Here is a 20,006-nt window from a genome sequence, read left to right as displayed (position 1 = left end):
TCATACCTGAATCCAGGTCTCTTGACTTCCCATTCTGTGATCTTATCACTAGGGCATGCTGTTCAAGATAAGAAAAAAAACCTGGTTACTAAAAACCAGGATAGTTACAGCCAGACTTTTCATTCAGTTCTTCTGAAATCAGCGCTATAGCCAAAGCCTTAGAAGCTTTTGCTGCCTACCTTGTTGTATGACTATTTCACAAGACCTTTCATGGTGTGAGAGCTGGCACTCGGGCTCCTGGAGGTACTGTTTGATGATCCAGAGTGGCAGAAAACAAACGAAGCATGGAAATTACTGGCAACCTTATTTTTCTCTCTGGTGTAGCAGCTGCCAGAGTACCTGCAGAACTCATGAGTTTAGTGGTTTTTATTTTTTTGAACAGCCGTGGGAAAGACATCAATCTATAAGCAGTAATCATATAATGTGGGAACACATGAAAAGATGAAAGCTGCTGTCCTCAATCCATATTTCAAAATGCGTGAGCATGGTGTATTTCATTTCTCGAGCGTTTGTTGTGCGTGGAAGCATCTGCTGACAAGTACGAGTTTATAAGGCAAGCACTGGGACTCTGAACAGACCTTTTCATGAGTCTGAGTTGAGAAATTAATCTACCTCTAAAAATCCATCTTCACACAATAACAGTTTTTTCATCAGCAGAGCTCTGCCACTGAAGGTGGAGCTTCATTTGCGCAAGAGAACACTCCTGCTACTGTCTGTATACCAATCCCAAGTCTTGCACAACTACTGAAAGGATGCATTTTGAAACCGTGGCCCTCAATAATGTGGAGCAAGTAACATCCCACACACTTCAAAGTGCTCCAGGGCTGGGCAGACACAGAGAGGCAGCAACTGCCAGCAGCTTGGCTGCCATCTTCTTTGGATTGTGAAGACTGGGCTTCACAGTTAAATATCAGCCATGAAGCAAATACATAGTGTGTTTTAATTAAGTAGAAAGATAAGGTTGGTCACATGGGTGAATTAGGGACAGGCTACTTCCACCCAGAAGGGCAAACCAATTCTGGAGTAGTTTCTGATGGATGGAATTGGCTGGGGCAGGCGAGCTGAGATTTGTGACTTTCTAAGTTGTATCACAGTGGAAAGAGGAAGGAGTGGAAGTGAAACTCAAGGGCTAGTACTTCGGTTCTCACCCTTTCCATTACCTCTAGAAAGGGCTTGGCTAGCCTGAAGCTCACCAAGTACCGATTAAGCTTCCTGATGGACTAGTCTGATTGTTTAACCAATACCTGGGCTCTTCAACAAGCTCCCAAAGAGAAACTCAGAAAATCACCATTCTTTGCTGAAATTTCCCTACCTAGAAATCAGGGTTAAGAACAACTTCTTGGGGTTTTTTTTCTTTATGACACTTGTTAAGCACCTACTATACACCAGGTACTGTAATTAGCACTAGGGTAGACACAAGGTAATCAGGTAAGACACAGTCCATGTCCCCCATGGGACATGGAGCCTTAATCCCCATTTTACAGATAAGGTAATTGAGGCACAAAGAAGTGAAGTGAGTTGCCCAAGGTCACACAGCAAAGAAGTGTTGGAGTCAGAATTAGAACCCAGGTCCTTCTGATTCCCAGGCCCATGCTCCATCCACTGGGCCATGCTGCTTGCGTTATCTGAGCCTGGTTTAAAGGAACTTTATATACCTAAAACCAAATTGTTCTGTCTCAGTACATGTAGACTAAGATTCTGGCCACTCGTGGTATGAAAGTGCCAAAGAGATATTTTTCCTCAGCCATTTTCCATTCTGGGTAATTACACTGTGCTTGTTTACTATGAATTCCTATCTGAAGGTTCACTCATTTCCTGGTCAGAGTTTTGCAGCAACATTTCTATGTGGCCATTAGCCCCCCGCCACCTCTTACCTCCAAGATTCTGCAATTCTGTGGATGCCAGGAAAAAAGTCTGCTAGCTTTAAACCAGAGAAGCAGTTGGCCAAGTGAAAAGAGCATGGGCCTGGGCAACCAGGCATCTTCCCCTCTAGACTGTAAAATCATTGTAGGCAAAGAATGTGCCTGTTATATTGTTGTGTTGTACTCTCCCAAGCGCTTAGTACAGTGCCCTGCACACAGTAAGCGCTCAATAAAGACAATTGCTTGATTGCCTTCTAATCCCACTTCTGCCACTTGCCTGTTGTGACCTTGATCAAATGGCTTCACCTCTCTGCCTCAGTTTCCTCATCTGTAAAATGAAGACTTAGTATCTGTTCTTTTTCCTGCTTAGACTGCGAACCCCACTGGGGATAGGGATTGGGTCTGACCTGATTATCTTGTACCTATCACAGTAGTTAGTACAGTGGCACAGAGTAAGCACTTTACAAAGGCCACAACTATTATTTTTAATGAGGGGATTTATGGGTATGTGGAGATCTGGTGGGCAGGTGATGGAAATGTCACTCTTGAATAAACAAATGGGCTGAAGGAAAAATACTTGTAACAACTCTTATTTCTCCTGATCAGGCTTTATTGGACTCTGTATTTTTATGGTGTTTAAGTACTTACTATATGTCAAGTACTGTTCTAAGCTCTGGGATAGATACAAGCTTATCAAATGGGACACACTCCCATGGGACTCACAGTCTAAACTGGGGTGGAGATGACAACTGAGGCACAGATAAGTTCAAGAGGATTTAATTCCCATTTTATAGATGAGGTAACTGAGGCACAGAGAAGTTTTGACTTGCCCAAGAACACACAACAAGCAATTGGCAGACCCAGAATTAGAACTTAGGTCCAGGCTTTTTCTATTAGCACATGCTGCTTCTGTAAGTTTCCCATTTGAACTCATCAGATGCTAACATTACACTCCTATGGCTGCAGGTACTGTATTCTCTTTGGCTAATCCGATGTAGCCACTGGCAGTGTAGGTGATTTTAGGCAAAGTATCTTTGTTCTGCTTCTGAAAACTCCTCTGGGGAGTAGTCATTGTCTGCCTTGCAAGTGACAGAGTCACTTCTCTCATAAAGCCATTAGCTGTGACCCTCAATTTGATCCCACTTGTCACTGAGGGCCAGGTCGAAGCTAGAACATTGATTTCTGTTTTGGTTACCAGTTTTTATGAATTGGGGAAATCTTCTTGGGGCATGTGGGAGAGTAAATCCTCTCTCTCGTCTTTTTCAGCCATATCTCAAGGGGATTTTGCCCACTGGCTTTTTGAAATCTACCTCTTTTCTCTGTATACCTAAACACTGGTGTATGTACTCAAAACTGTCTGTAATGGTTATGTACACAGCACAAACCCAATGATAATAATGATGGTATTTAAGTGCTTACTCTGTGCAAAGCAAGGTAGTAAGTGCTAGAGTAAATATAAGATAATCAGGTGAGACACAGACCCTGTACCCCATGGGAACTAACTTCTTTTCCTTCTTCGTTTTAACTGTAAGCGTTAATGTCTGTGTCCTCTGTTAGATTATAAATTCTTTGAGGGCAGGGATCATATGTATTTACTTGATTGTATTCTCCGTGGCTCAGTGGAAAGAGCCCGGGCTTGGGAGTCAGAGGTCATGGGTTTGAATCCCGGATCTGCCACTTGTCAGCTATGTGACTGTGGGCAAGTCACTTAACTTATTTGTGCCTCAGTTACCTCATCTGCACAATGGGGATTCAGACTGTGAGCCCCACATGTGGGACAACCTAATTACCCTGTGTCTACCCCAGCGCTTAGAACAGTGCTGTGCACATAGTAAGTGCTTAACGAAGACCAACATTATTATTATTATTATTCTCCCAAGTATAGTGCCTCCTGCATACTGATTGATTAAAGGCCTCTGACCCCCACCTCCTCTGACCTGCCATGACTGCCTTCCTCAGCCACTAGTTCTCTGATGGCTTCTTCTCTCCTCACATCAAACATGTCTTCTCTATACTAAATACATCTTCTCTGGATCCCATCCAACTCTACACCTACTGCTAATCTCCCTGCTCCCATTTCTGTCCAAATTTCTTGAATAGGTTGGATACATCCACTCCCTCTCCTCCAACTCCTTTTTTCTCCCTCCACAGTCTGGTTTCCTCTCACTGCATTATCTGAGATAATCAGTGATCTCATTGTCCCTGATTTACCTTGACCATTTTCTTGCTTTTTTTAAAAAAATGGTCTTTTTTGTTGGCACTTACTATGAAAAGCAGCATGGCCTTATGGATAGAGCACAGGGCTGGGAGTCACAAGGTCATGGGTTCTAATCCCGGCTCTGTCCCTTGTCTGCTGTGTGCCCATGGGCAAGTCAGTTCACTTCTCTGTGCCTCAGTTACCTGGTCTGTAAAATGGGGATTGAAACTGTGAGCCCCATGTGGGATAGGGACTATGTCCAACCTGATTTGTTTGTATCCACCTCAGTGCTTAGTGCAGTGCCTGGCACATAGTAAGCGCTTAGCAAATACCATAATTATTATTATTATATGTCAAGGACCATCCTTAAGCACTGGAGTAAATATAAGATAATCAGGTGGGACCTAGTCCCTGTCCCAAATAGATTTTAATCTGAGGGAGGAGGATTTAATGTCCATTTTCCTCAAACTTCTCTGAACCTACCATGTCCCCTCAGTCCTCTCCCTCAAATCAGCCCATCCCTGTCATTCCTTCAGAGCACCCCCAACATCCTCATCCATCCAAGCTCTGGTTTCACTGACATAGTCCTCTCGTTTCTTCTCCTATGTCTTTGGCCACTCAGTCTCGGTTATTTTCACAGGTTGCTCCTCTGCTTCCCACTCCCTAACTACGGGAGTCCCTCAAGGCTCAGTTCTGGACCCCTTCTAGTCTGCATCTACACCCACTCCCTTGGAGAACTTATTCCCCATCAGCCTCCAGTTACCAGGGTTTCCCCCTCCAGCACATGCCTAGCTCTACAGCTCAGGTCATTTTTCTAAAATGGTATTCTGCACAAACCTCTGCTCTTATCAGAAAGTTTCAATGGTTACCCATTGCTTCTTGGGAGCAATTGAGATGAGGATGTTTGGGTGAGTAAAGCATAGCAAAGCAGCTTTCTTGATTGGAATGTTGGGTGTGAACTGGGCCTCACTGAGAGTTGGAAGTAACTTGTTAGGGTGGGCCCAGCTTTTAGACTAAATGCTTGGCAGGAGCCATCAACAGAGGTGTTTGGTTTCAAACAGTCTGTAGAGCCTCTCTATTCCTTAAGGAAAGACATTTATTTACCCTTCATTTTACAGTGCCTTGAGTTTCCACAGTTTCACTCTCTGTGTGTTTTTTCCCTCAACATCCAGGTGTGTATACATTTCTTTCCAGCACCTTAAAGTCTCTGGAAGAGAAGGACCATATTCACCGTGTTCTGGACAAAATCACAGACACTCTGATTCACCTGATGGCCAAAGCTGGTCTCTCTCTACAGCAACAACATAGACGCCTGGCTCAGCTCCTGCTTATCCTCTCCCACATCAGGCACATGAGGTGAGAGAATAGACCACCATCTGTTTGAGTTATTTCCTTTGGTATTCACATTGGGCATGAAAGTAAAATCAATTCCAGCGGAGTTGCCAGTAATAGCAGTGCTCCATTGCAACATGGGAGAACTACATAAACCCCCATTTAAATTGCTGCTTATGTAACTGTGTTTCTTGCTGAGGTCTATATTAACAATAATAACAAAAATAGCATCTATGTATCTAAGTGCTTACAATGTGCCAAGCACTATACTAAACACTGGGGTAAATGCAAGATAAGCTGGCCGGACACTGTCCCTTTCCCATCTGGGGCTCACACTCGGAGGAGGAGGAGGGAGTAAAACTTAATCCCCATTTTACAGAGGAGAAAACTGAGGCACAGAAAAGTTAAGTGACTTATTCAAGGTCTCACAGTAAGCACGTGGTAGAGCCAGGATTAGAACTCAGATTCTCTGACTCCTAGACCTGTGTTTGTTCCATTTGGCCATGATGCTTCTCTGTTGGTCGGCAACCCTTCTAGGAGTTGATAGACTTCTACTGGCAAAATACAAAGTGCAATGCCAGAAGACTTCCAACTCTTAATTCAGAAATCTTCCACTTGATCTACCTCAAGGGGATCTGAGGACCATATCTCCTTCCATGGTTGGAGTGATCCTGATGGGGCACTATACTGGGCTGGAACTCTCTTTCGCCCAGTACTGGAGACTGTCATATGGCCAGGAGTGCCAACAATATGGTCCAGCCAATGCAGAGTGGCACAATATGGTCCGAGTAAATTTCCTGGTGGAGAAAAGGCCCGAGTGTGTTTTGTGGAGGAAAGGATAGGGAAGAAAAAAGACTACTTTCCTTGGAAAAGTCAACTCTTGAGGAACTCTCTCTAGGAAATATTATGGGCGGGTACCTTTGTAAAATAAACATCAGTTCTTTGGGATCATTGCTGGCAGTGATCCAAGGCACCAGGCTGACTTTGCCACTTCAACATCATCCTCACCAGTGAAAACCCTGTCCCTTTTTCCACTTAGCAATGCTAATTTTCCACTCTCAGACTTGTGTATGCCCCTGGCCCCCATCAACTCTTCCCAAATGCATCAATCCCACCTCACACTTCTGACTTTGTTGACAAAATTGAAATCCTAAAATCCCCAACTTCCCAAGGGAGTGAGTGTAAACTGAGAGTGGAAGGTGATCCAAGGACCCTCAGTTAAATGTCCCTCAGTTAGAAAGGAAGGAGCAGAACCGTGAGAGAATTGTGTCAGTAATACCAAGGATAGTATTTCCAGGATGAGGGTCTGGTCTATAATGTTGAAGGGAGCTGGGAGTTTGAGGATGATTAGATAGAGTAGAATCCGTTGGATTTAGCAAAGGTCAGCCTTGGGAGACCTTGGGGAATGAAGGGAGATGGAAACCAGATAGTAGCATGTCAAAAAGTAAGTCAGAAGAGAGGAAGTGAAGGTGAAAGGTGTTTACAATTTGTTTGAAGATTTTAGACAGCAGTAGGAGGGTGAAAGGTGATACAGCAGGGTGATAGGTGGATGCTACAGCAGAGCCCAGATAAATAAGTGGAAGTTAAGGGATCATGGAGAACATCATCTGCTTTAGATTTTTTTACATTTGTCATCTACCAAAAGCCTCTATGGGTTAGGGGCGATCAAGGACTTTCTATTATATTGACTCCATTTGGGATGAGGCAGTGATTGGGCGGGGAGTGTGTCTGTTTGTTGTTATATTGTACTCTCCCTAGTGCTTACTACAGTGCTTTTCATACAGTAAGTGCTCAATAAATACTATTGAATGAACGAATGTAGAGAAAAGCATTCTCTCTTTTACATTTTGGCTAGGGTTCGAAACATGTACTATTCTGACCTCAAGCTTAATTTTCTCATCCAAATCCATTTGCAATATGGGGAAATAACCCCTGCAGAGAATGGGCTAATTTCACCTTCACTTGATCACACCCAATATTTATGAGAAAACTTGCAAATTGATTCTGCTTATGTTGGGAATGCTGCATTTTGTGGCTCTAAATGCATATACTACATTTAATTGCATAACTGATTTTATCATGCAATCCCACCCTCAATTTTTGAGGAGGGAAAAAAGCTTATTTTGTAAACAGTGAGAATGGTGTGTGTCAGTAAGAAGAAGACTTGAGTCAGAACACTGGGATACAGATTTGGGACATCAAGTTTTCTTTCTTGAAATGTGAGTCAGGGTAGAAAGATGGAAGAAAATAGAGAACAGAAGTTTAGTTTTTGAGAGGTGTTTTTAAGTATTTTTAGCTCTATTCCTTATCCCTAGTCTAGTTTAATATCTGTCTCTCCCACTAGGCTGTCTAAGCTCCTTGTGGGCAGGGAATGTGTCTACCAACTTTGTCATATTGTATTCTCCCAATTGCTTAGCACAGTGCTCTGCACACAGTAAGCCCTCAATAAATATGATTGATTAATGTTATAATAGGAAGAGAAGGAAGGGGGGGATTACTGCAATTCATTGAGAGCTTCTTAGATGCAAAATTTGGCAAGTGAGATAGAAGAGAGGTAGTTTCAATCTTTTTGCCTTTCTTTCTCACCCCCCTTTTATTTCCTTCTGCTCCCCTTAAATGTTTAATTCCCTGCTAGTAATCCCTCTGCTGTCTTTTGGGTTGTAAAAATTCTGCAAAAAAGTGGGGCAATTATTGCAAGCAAATATGGCATATCAGTATTCCTACAACCTTAGAACTGATCTAAGAAATTAGGCCAGGAGGGTGCATAGTCTTTTAAGTTCAACCTTTGTGTTACTTCTTAAAACCAAGGCCAATCAAAACGTTATATGTTTTTCATTGTAAAAACTACAAACCAATCAGTCATATTTTCTGGGCACTTACTGTGGGTAGAGTTCTGTACTAAGCACTTGGGAGAGTACATTATAATAGAGTTGGAAGATATGTTCCCCACCCACAAAGAGCTTACAGTCCAGAAGAAATGATCACTGTGGTGGGAGTTGCGAGGGAGAAGCTATGAAGGCAGTGCAAAAGGCAGATAAACTGCATTTTGGAAGCCACAATGGCTGTCTAAGACCTCTAACTTTCAGACAAGCCATACATCGAATCTCAGGAGTAACTGCAAGATTGTGCTGCTCCTATGCCTTACATTGAGCCCATTTATAATAATAATAATGTTGGTATTTGTTAAGCGCTTACTATGTGCCAAGCACTGTTCTAAGCTCTGGGGTAGACACAGGGGAATCAGGTTGTCCCACGTGGGGCTCACAGTCTTAATCCCCATTTTACAGATGAGGTAACTGAGGCACTGAGAAGTTAAGTGACTTGCCCAAAGTCACACAGCTGACAATTCACTGAGCTGGGATTCGAACCCATGACCTCTGACTCCAAAGCCTGTGCTCTTTCCACTGAGCCACGCTGCTTCTCTAAGTGTATCTAAGTTTATCCCAGTGTAGATCTAGGGAGTGATCTACAATTGGACAACTGATGCCCCCAGACCTGGTAAATGGTGAATGCCACCCTTGCCAACTTCTCTGATGGAAGCAGTGCCCGAGATGTGGGTGGCTACATCCTTCAGCTGCACCATGCTCAATGCCTACCCCAATTAATGATGTCCATTTACTCTATATTCTCAGATTACCTGGTGGCAGTCAGAATAATTGAGTCCTGTGGTAGGTTGAGAGAGTGCCCAGTAGCATGGGCCTGGGAGTCAGAAAGACCTGGGTTCTAACCCCAGCTCTGCCACAAGTCTGCTCTGTGACCTTGGGCAAGTCACTTAACTTCTCTGGGCCTCAGTAACCTCATCTGTAAAATGGGGAGTGAGAGTGTGAGCCCCCTGTGGGACAAGGACTGTTTCCACCCTGATTACCTTGCATCTACCCCATTGCTCAGAATAGTTCGTGGCACATAGTAAGTGCTTAACTCGTACCATTATTATTATTATTATTGTTATTATCATCCCCCACAGGCTCTCCACATCCCCCCCATCCCAGCATCTGTGAAATGAAGAGCAGGCAGGCTGGAGTCCCCGGAGACAGTGATCAGAGTGGGTAGTGCCAGTATCTCAAGCTGCCAAAATGCTTGGTAGCTCTGGGTCCCATGCACTTAGCCAATGTTCCCCAGATATGGCTGGCTAGAGGCTCAAGTTGCCACTTTCTCCCAATAATTGTCATCCTTCAGCTCACATGCTCCCACAGCAAAAAATGTGCCACTGAGGATGCAGAGACTGGTACCCAGAGAGGCTGCAGAGAGGGCGATAGGTGGGGGCCATTTCATGGCCCCTAGTCTCTGACCCATCATGCAGGCCCAGCAGCTTTAGTCCATATAAAATTCATTTTTTAGTCTGGATAGTGGATGAACTATGAGCAATTTGTGTAGTCAGTGACTTCTCGCTCAGCAGTGGAAAATTCTTATTTTCCATGCACAGGCTGATTTTTCCTCTTCTGAAAATGCAGATTTTTTCTGCAGAAGTCCCTTATGACATTCGGTCCCCTCTGAGTGTTTATGTCGTTTAATTTTAGGCTGGTAATCTCAACTCCCAATTCCAGAAATCAATGCTACTCATTTATTGTAGTAGAGAAAGCATCCATGCAGTGGAAGAAAGTTATTTGTCAAAACTAGCTAATTGCTTTTAGACTTAGGTACCAGGAAGAACAACTGCCTTATCTGGTGGCTGCTGGAGTGTGAGGAGCAAGAAAACAAAAGCTCCATGCATAGCAGCATGGCCTAGTGGAAAGTGCATGGGCTGGGGAGTCAGTGGACCTGGGTTCTAATCCTGCCTCTGCTACTTACCTGCTGTATGACTTTGGGCAAGTCACTTAATTTCTCTGTCCCCGAGTTCTCTCATCTGCAAAATAGGGATTCAATACCAGTTCGCCTTCCAACTTAGACTGTGAGCCCAATGTGGGACTTGATTATTTTGTATCTACCCCAGTTTTTAATGAATGGCTTGGCACATAGTAAGTGCTTAACAAATACCATTATTATTATTATTATCATTATCATCTATAGCATAAACTACTGGTTGGGTGTTCACTGGAGTTTCCTCATCTTATGGCTGCGGTATGGTGGCCAGTCTGGAGAATTATTGCAACACTGAGGCTGGGCTCTACTCCATCCTAATCCTCCTCGATCACTCAGCTGCCTTCGGCACTGTCAACCACCCCTTTCTCCTGGAAACATTATGTAACCTAGGCTTCACTAACACTGTCTTCTCCTGGTTCTATTCCTATCTCTCTGGCCACTCATTCTCAGTCCCTTTCATGGGCATCTCCTCTACCTCCCACCCTAACTGTGGGTATCCCCCAAGCTTCAGTTCTGGATCCCCTTCTATTCTCCATCTACACCCACTCCCTTGGAGAACTCATTTACTCCCATGGCTTCAACTACCACCTCTATGCGGATGATAGCCAAATCTCCATCCCTGATCTCTCTCCCTCTCACATTTCCTCTTGCCTTCAAGGCATCTCTATCTGGATATCCTCCCATCACCTCAAACTTAACATGTCTAAAGCAGAGCTACTTGTCTTCTCACCCAAACGCTGTCCTCCCCATGCTTTCCCATCACTGTAGATAGCACCACCTTCCTTCCTGTCTCACAAGCCCATAACCTTGGCATTATCCTTGACTCTACTCGCTCATTCAAGCTATGTATTCAATCCATAACTAGATCCTGTCAGTTCAACCTTCACAATGTTGCTAACATCTGCCCATTCCTTTTCATTGAAACTGCTACCATGTTAATCCAGTCACTTATCTTTTCCTGCCTTGATTACTGTATCAGCCTTCTTGCTCACCTCCCAGCATCCTCTCTTCTCCCCACTCCAGTCCATAGTTCACTCTGCTACCCAGATCATTTTTCTACAAAAACATTCTGGCCATGTTTTCCCACCACTCAAGAACCTCCGGTGGTTGCCCATCCACCTCCACATCAGAGAGAAACTTCTCACTCTTGGGTTTACAGCACTCAGTCACCTTGCCTGCTCCTACCTCACCTTACTACTCTCCTACTACAACCCAGCCTGCACATTTTGCTCCTTTAATACTAACCATATCACTGTACCTCAATCTCATTTCTCTTGCTGCCCATGTCCTGCCTCTGGCCTGGAACACCCTTCTTCCTCCTATCCCACAATTACTCCCCCCTTCTTGGTAGCATTATTGAAAGCACATCTCCTCCAAGAGCCCTTCCCTAAGCCCTCCTTTCCTCTTCTCCCATTCTCTTCTCCTGACTTGCCTCTCTTATTCATTCCCCTCCCAGCCCGACAGCACTTATGTCTGTATCTGTAATTTATTTACATTAATGTCTGTCTCCCCCTCTAGACTATAAGCTCGCTGTGGGCAGGGAATGTGTCTTTTATACTGTACCCTCTCAAGTGCTTAGTACAGAACTCTGCACACAGCAAGCACTTGATCAAAAAGATTGACTGGGATGGGATTGTGTCCGAAGGTGCTGATTTTTTTCTCTCTTCAATCCCATAGTAATAAGGGCATGGAGCATCTGTACAGCATGAAGTGCAAGAATGTGGTCCCTCTGTATGACCTGCTCCTGGAGATGCTGGACGCCCACCGGTTACACGCCCCAGGCAGGAGCAACGCTCCGATGGAAGAGGAGACCCAGAACCAGTTGGCCACCGCATCCACTTCGTCCCATTCCTTGCAGTCTTATTACATAACTAGGGAAGATGAGAATTTCCCCACCACAATATGAAAATTCACTTTTACCAGTTTGCAAGATCCTGAGAATCCCAGCCGCTTACTTCCTAGTTCATGCATCACTTTAGCTGAATTACATCACATGAACACACTCCAATATGCATCGATCACCAGTGATTTCTTCTCTGAGTATTCATTAATTTTCTTGCTAAAATTTTTAATGGCAGAGGTGCCATCGTTGCAGATAGCCAAAAGGGATTTCAGGGCTAAATTAATTTGAATTTTGCAATGGCTTTTCTTTTTTTTTCACCCCCTTTACAGCATTAATTAGGATGAGTCAACAGGTAGCCCCTTCTGTGTGAAACTCAAATATTTTGGCCTCACCTGACACTTGGCTTTCACAATTTGTTCAAGCCCTATTCTAGGATCAGGTGCAGAGCTGTTTTATTGAACTGGCTCTGAGTGGAACCTACAAGCCAAAAGGGAAAGCAAAACAGCTGCCATGTGTAAATTTTAACTTCTTCTATTCCTATAGTAATTTATGTCATATTAGAAAGCACTTGCTGTACTGAATAATCTTAGTAAAATAGTCACTGTCTGTTCCTCTAGATTTCCACTTTAAGGATACAAGATACATTGTCATATACATTTATCCTACTTGACAAAGCCATGTAGACCTAATGTATTGCATCCTAAGTTTACTGAGAACTGCATCATTGCAATCATTGTTTTAAAGGGAATCTACAGGGCACATGGACATAATCTCCTGTCTACCTATGCATGTGCGACTGCCCTTCAACATATGACAGTTCTGAGACTGGTGGATCACTCATACACGTTCCGATCTCAATTGACAATGGACTGTCTCATTTTTAACCAGACCCAATTCTCCTAATAACTTGTGGTGACATTGGCAGAGATTGGCTTCCTGAGTTCCACATCCACATGAAGAAGATTCCCTGCGGCAGAGTTGCCTTTTCAAGGTCAGCAAGATTTCCACAGAGAGTAAAGGGTCCCAGAAGTAAGGTAGGAACTTTTGGTCCAGGAATCTCTAGCTGACCATCATGGAAGCAAATTTGCCCTAAGCATTATGCAGGATAGAGAAATGAAGGAAATATTAGCTAAGTAGCAAAATCAAGTATGGAATTTGTCTACTCCACCTGTGGTGGTCCCCAGAGTTCCAAAAAGGTTGCCCTGTGAGCAAGTTTACCCATATGCTCCAGGTCCGTACTGGGGCAGGCCCAGTGGGGGATCCATTGTTCCTGCCTCTGCTCATGGAGCACTCCCCTCCTTCCCCCCAAAATTGGGGTTTATTCTCCCAGGGTCTGTCCTGTCTGGGTTGTGAAAGTCTTGTACCTTGCACCTTTCGTTCAGTAAGCTTCAGGCCCCTTGAAGCCGGCCTCAGGAAAACCTCTCACAAAAGCCAAGCAAGACACGCTCATCCTGCTACAGGGCACCCAGAGGGATTCTGTTTTTGTGCCAGTAGGCTGCACAGAAATAAAGGCTAGAGTTCATCTACCATGAAATCTGAGATAGCTAAATGCCTTTATGGTTCTTCTGCTTGTCTAGAATTCAAAAGGAAACAGGTGATTTGGCTGTTAGAGGGTAAGGACAGAAGCCAAGGAAGCTTTTTACTGATGTGGCATCATGGCTGGGCTGAGAAGAGTTCAATTCTTTAGAGAAAGCCATTGCACGTGGTCATAAAAAAGTGGAATATTTGAGAGAAAAAAAGATGTTTTCTGATATATCTGCATTTACCTTTGAGCTCCATTTTATTTGTTTGCATCACTAATTTGTCTAGATGATTTTTGTTGTTGTTTAAAAAGCACCTTATATAGTGGTAATTTCTTTTTAAAGTGCATTGCTCGCTTATTGGACAATTGAATGTAGCAATTCTGTTATAGATTGTGGTTGCCTGGATTAACCTGCTAAGCCAACCAACAAAATATTTAATGTTTATATGCTTTGAAGCTACCTTATCACATATGCAGTCACTGATGCCTAGGACTTTGTGATTGTTACATTACATGATCACATTTCATATCAACTTTTCTAGTCACAGTAGACAAAACAGCACTTCTCTAACTGTCTTTTGGATACTGGAAGCAAGACAATATCCTGTAGCAGAGAATATACCTGGGCAGGAAGAATATTCAGGGCAGCTAATTATGCTTTAACCAAAACATTAGTACAGATACTTGTGGGCAGTTAGTAATGGGGACAGTAGATTGTTTTTAATGTTTGTACTGGATTTTCTTTTCGAAGAGCATAACTCCCCAAGGACTATAGGCAATGTAATACCAGCAGAATCCAAACAAATAGAACAGAGGAATTTGCTTTATCCAAAGAGTTCGTATTCATTTAAAGATCCCAGCATGCTTGAAGCAATGGGAAGAGAAGATAGGTTGAGCTGTTTAACATCTCTCAATATCAGAAATGTATTCTTGTTTGAGGGAGCAACTCAGGAGTAAGTTTGCCAGCTGAAAGTCCTTACGAATTGTGAGATACACTCTGGTTAACTCCTTGATTCATTTTTTTTAGGGTGGGATAGGGAAGGGAGATTTAGCAAGTGAAAGATAAGATTTATGATAATTTTTTAAAAATTCATTTCTTTGAATTTACTGAAAAATTTGAAGTGCTGATCTAGTTGATTTGCTTCTGAACAGAGCAATAATTGAGCACTCTCCAAGAGCTCAATGCATTTTAATTGAAAAAGTGTATGGAATTTGCTCTAGGGTTCTTGATTGGAGTCATTAGCACAGGATACCACATACACTATCACTTGTTCAATTAACATAGAAATTGATTTAGGAAAATTGGGTTTTATTGAGATGTTTTAGGGGGCCTGCTAACTGAGGAAGAGCAGGGCTGGCTTCTGGCACAGCAAAGAGCTAATGATCAGACTAGTAGGGTAGCTACAGTGAGATACAATGTGACTACAGGGCACCAAAAAACAAATGCTTGTGCCAGCTCCTGCTCGGCAAAAAGTCTTTAATTTGATTTCCCTAGACCACTTTCTAACATTTGTAACAATGTACAATTTCTTGTGCTAGAGGAGCTGGGAGAAGAAAGCACTTATTTTTAATTCAATTTGAAATTCAAAAATATAACTACTACTTCTGTTTATGGAGAAAGGATGTGCTGCAGTTGGGGTTGTTATTCATTTGACGAATTTGTTGATTTAAAGATTATTTGTAAAATTAACATCCAGTTCTAATTCCTAGTTTGGCTGCCTTTAAAAATAATTTTTCTAATTGAATCATCTGCCAGACTCCCTATGGGGAGTGAGACCTATCAGCAGGGTTAAATATGCTGGGCAAAAGAAAATTTGCATTATGCAAAGAACAATTTTGAAAGGAATATTTGTTCATATTAAAGCTTAAATTCTTCAGTAACACCTTGGGATTGGAACCAGATCTCACTGCACAAATTTCTTTGCTAAAATTCAACGAAAATATATCCCACCTTTGGCTGGAGTCCAATGAATTAAATTGTGGGTACCAAAAATCCTTCTTTCCATTACTGCAACTTTCTTCTCTTTCTATAGTCATCTTTTCATCTTTATGTTTTAATTAAAAGTGTGGGCTCTTTTTAAGTCATAAAGATTACTTTCTACGTGACTGCTGCCTCTTATTATGGCACTTCGATTTTGCACTGTCCTTCAGAGATTAAAAAAAAATTCTACTATCTTTTTTGCATCCAAATGTGCCTGAACTTTTAAAATACACAAATGCAGCCATGTCTCCAAATCCATAGTGAATGTGTCTGTGCTGCCCAACAGGTAGCGTGGAAATCCGCAGTCCATTCTGTGAAATAGATGCCTCTTTCCGTGTCCCTCTAAGAATGAAGAGAGGGCATTGGTCACAGAGACTTGAATTCACAAGTGACTTTATGCCAGTTCTTGTATGACCACTGCTTACAATGATGCTTTTTGTGTACTGCATATCCTTTCAGTATAGAGCCTTTGTTTTATGGTATGAGGCTCAAAAAATGCCATGCTATGTTTGCTAGATTATCCTGCTTTTTTGCTGATGCCGCTTACTGGTCTGTGATTTTGTTTCGTTGAAGCTTTGCTTTGTTAAATGAAACACATATGTAAACCTCTTTTGCACCTTTCAGAAGAAAAAAAATCTGGTGGGATACCTGAGAACTTGTACAAGATTCTCTCAGCTTATTTGGTGTTCAAATAAACAATTGAGCAGAATGTAGTAGGCTTGGTTTGTACTTGGCTCGGATCTCTGTCTCCCATCCACTGTCCTTTATTTCTGACTACAGGTGGCTTTGACCAATTCAAATTCAAAGGAAGGAGGGCATTCTTTTGGTGCCAATGAGTTTTGTGGCAAACGCTGCTGGTTTCTTAAATCTCAACTACATATAGCACCTAGGAAGAAGGGAATGAAAGGGTATTTCTTATAGTGATGCAGTCTCTATCACAAACAAGGACTAAGGGAAGAACACATGATCGTTAAAACTAAGGATTTGAAAATGCTTCCTTTAGTCCAGTCAACAAATTTAGGGCTGAACCCCACCCCATCAGCCCACCTCCTGGGTTAAAGGAGAACCTGCTGGGGGGAAGGGGTGTTAGAGCCCTGGGGGAACACAGAAGGAAAGATTTAATGATGACAAGTAGAGGAAGTGCACATTACAGAGCTAAGGAGCATAAAACCAATGTCTCATATAACTCTGGACCTCCAAGAAACACTCAGGAGATTATTTTTGTGGTATTCTCACAGTAACTTTTTAAAACTTTTAAAGAAAGCTTTAACCTGAACCCAGAAGCCCGGTGCTCGAGTCCCTGAGGGCAGGGGTCTTATCAGAGACCAATAGATAATTTCATTTGACTAGAAAAGTAAGTCTGTTGCTATACATTATTTTAAACTTTGCAAAAAATGTAAATAAACCACTTCTTTTTAGAAATTGTGCCAGCAGTAGGCCTCTCTCATTCATCAGCATCCTGTGCACATGTAGACTTATCTAACTTCACTATACATTCACTTATTTATTCTGACTCCATGAGATGTAAATGCATTTGGGACCCATCTGCATAGTGTTGTTGTATCTTGCTAGTCCCAAACTGTTCCCCCAGCCCTCCACCCCCAATTGCAAGCATGCATTTCCTCGTGCCTCCAAGGTGTTTCCATATAAATATTCCATTGGGCATCTTCACCTCAAAATGTCAATTTGAACTCACCTTCCTTCCTTTGTATATATTTTCTTTTGCAGTTTCTGAAGCTGGTAACCTTAGCATTATATTTGATTTCTCACTCTTTCTAAATTCCACTGGGTTTTTCCTCCACAATAGTCGCCAGATTTGCCTTTTGATCTCCATACAAATGGCCACCACCCTTTTCCAGAGGCTCAGCCTATGCCAGGTTCAGCACTGTATCAGCCAAATCCACTCTTCAGAAACTTCCAATTATCTTTGCAACAAAGGGAAACTACTGGTCAACACTTCTGAGTTAGTCTGTCAGCTTTCTCCCTTCCCTATCTGCTCTCCTTTTCTGCCCCATCCCAGCTCCCAGGATCAGTTATGCCCGGCTCCCCCGGGCTTCATTCCTGACTCCCCTGTTGCAAATGCCTGGCTCATGCCCTTCATTCTTCTGGAATTTCTTTCCCACTCAAAACTCCCAAACCACAGCCCTCTCTGGTGAAATCACAGCTACTCCAGGTGGGTCCAGATTCACTCATGCTATAATAATAAATTAAGTACACATTCTTTACCCAGCCCGTGCTAAGCATGTCCAATTCAGAACTCTTACACTTACTACACTTTTGAACTTACCAATATTATATATTCTACTACTTGAGCACACTTTCCCCTCTTTGCCCTCAAGCTTATGGTCGATCAGGGGAGATGCATAAAATAATGTACAGAGATGTGTCTTTTACTGTATTCAGCTAAGCACTTAGTATAGTGTTCTGCATAAGGTCAAGAATGGTCAGTAGTATTCTACAGATTGATTGGTTGGACAGTTCATAGTATAAGCTCCTTATGGACAGGTAATATGTCTCATCATTCTTTGTACTTTCCCCAGTGCTCGATTCAGTGCATCACATCCAGGGAATACTCAAAAAATACCAGTACTAATTAATCAGTGGCACTTACTGAGTGCTGACTGTGCAGAGCACTATACTAAGCATTTGAGAGAATACAATAGAGGTGTAGGCATGATCTCTGCCTTCAGTGAGCTTTCAATTTAGCTCATTGTTAAAGTAATTACTCTATTGCTTCTATTTATTGAGCACTGGAATGCAGAGCAATGTGTAAAGTACTTGGGGAAATACAATGAGATCAAAAGACAGAGTCTCTTACACCAAGACTCTGATCCCTCTTGAGTAGGGAACAAGGGGCAATAAGAATGAATCAAATCAGAGTATTGCTGCACAGTGAAAAAGCCTGGGCTGAAACAAAAAGGCATTCGAAAAACCTCCTACTCTTAAAACTTTTTTTGTGACATGACTGGATTTGGGATAGGTGAGGTAAAATAATGATAATTTTGGTACTTGTTAAGCACTTACTATGTGCCAAGCACTATTCTAAGTGCTGGATATACCAGGTCACCAGGTTGTCCCACACAGGGCTCACAGTCTTCATCCCCATTTTCCAGATAAGGTAACTGAAGCACAGAGAAGTTAAGTGACTTGCCCAAGGTCACACAGCTGATAAGTGGTATTTCCGGATTAGAACCCATGACCTCTGACTCTCAAGACCAGGCTCTTACCCACAGTCACACAGCTGACAAGTGGCAGAGCTGGGATTCAAACCCATGGCCGCTGACTCCCAAGCCCTGGCTCTTTCCACTGAGCCACGCTGCTTCTCTCAGAGGAGGCTCCCAGACCTCTATCTGGTAAAGCTGATTTCTCTTATTACATCCTGATTTATCCACTCTGACAAGAATTTGAGACTCAATGTTCTTTCCACTGGCCTCTCCCTCTTCTTAGCTTTTCAAATGCTCAGTCTCCAAACCTCCTGGCCCTTGGCCTTAGCCATCAAAGGCATAAAATTCTACAGTGAACAATCACTGTGAACAACCCAATGGAAAGAGAATTTGGACCCCAGTAGAATGTTCCACCTCCTAACAATCCTCCATAATCTCTGTCCTCAGCCATACCATTTCCAAACTCATAGAGTGAACAGTCATTCACTTCTCTCGCCAGCAAAGTGTGCCCAGCACAGGGCAGGAGGGACAGCTCAGACATCTGAATCTGAAAATCCCATTCCCGTTACTGATCTCAGACCAGGAAATGATGCTCAATGTTAAGCGTGGTATGATGTTTCTGAGGTCCCTGTTCCCCCACTAGACAATAAGATTATTATGTATAGGGAACATGTCTACCAACTCCGCTGCACTATACTCTCCCAAGCTCTTAGTACAGTGCTCTGCACACATTAAGTATTCAACAAATACCACTGATGATGATAACTCTTCCCAGTATTTTACAATTGACAAAACTCACAATTACCACTAAAACTATGAAGAAGGAAAGATCATTATTATTTTATTGGGAGCCTTTCAGTGCTTGAAAGTTTTTTCCAGAATTTTCCCCCTACAGGTATTTAAAATAGATTCTCCATCTGATCACATGGTTATGACTAAGAAGGTAGTCAGGAAGAGGAACTATTTACCAGGAAAGCATTGGGGGAAGGGGAAAGGTGGAAAATGAAGGAACTCTAGAGATTTAAAATCAAGATTATGATCTATCTCCTTCAGGAATGGGGAATAGGTTCCACAACGACTAAAATAATTGAAAACTCTCAGTCTTTTCTGGTGGAACAAAAAATCAGTGATTTCTGGAAAGATTTGAACCCATGGTAGGTAGTTAGGAATTTCAAAATGAGTGCCTTCTTAGCTCTGTGGTGATCAAAAGAGCCCAACCAGCTCACAGAGCAAAATACAGCCCTAGCAGATTTGGATGTAGGCTGAGTACACACATCTGTAAAAGATGACATTAATAAATATATC

General features: G+C 42.6%; 1 protein-coding gene across 5 annotated transcripts in view; it reads left to right on the top strand.

Moving 5' to 3' along the window:
- Window positions 1–16,250, top strand: part of ESR1 (estrogen receptor 1) — a 276,758-nt gene extending 260,508 nt beyond the window's left edge. For all 5 annotated transcript variants that reach the window (XM_029057453.2, XM_039911144.1, XM_029057452.2 and 2 more), the window contains exons 8-9: window positions 5,232–5,415; window positions 11,869–16,250. In XM_029057453.2, the coding sequence (XP_028913286.1) occupies window positions 5,232–5,415; window positions 11,869–12,097 (413 nt within the window). In that variant the 3' untranslated portion in view covers window positions 12,098–16,250. The remainder of the gene's footprint in view (window positions 1–5,231; window positions 5,416–11,868) is intronic.
- The last annotated feature ends 3,756 nt before the right edge of the window (window positions 16,251–20,006 follow it).

The sequence above is a fragment of the Ornithorhynchus anatinus genome, chromosome 2, assembly GCF_004115215.2.
Source record: "Ornithorhynchus anatinus isolate Pmale09 chromosome 2, mOrnAna1.pri.v4, whole genome shotgun sequence".
Lineage (NCBI taxonomy): Eukaryota > Metazoa > Chordata > Mammalia > Monotremata > Ornithorhynchidae > Ornithorhynchus > Ornithorhynchus anatinus.
Note: the sequence above shows the minus strand (reverse complement) of the source record. Positions and strands in the feature narration are given on the sequence as shown.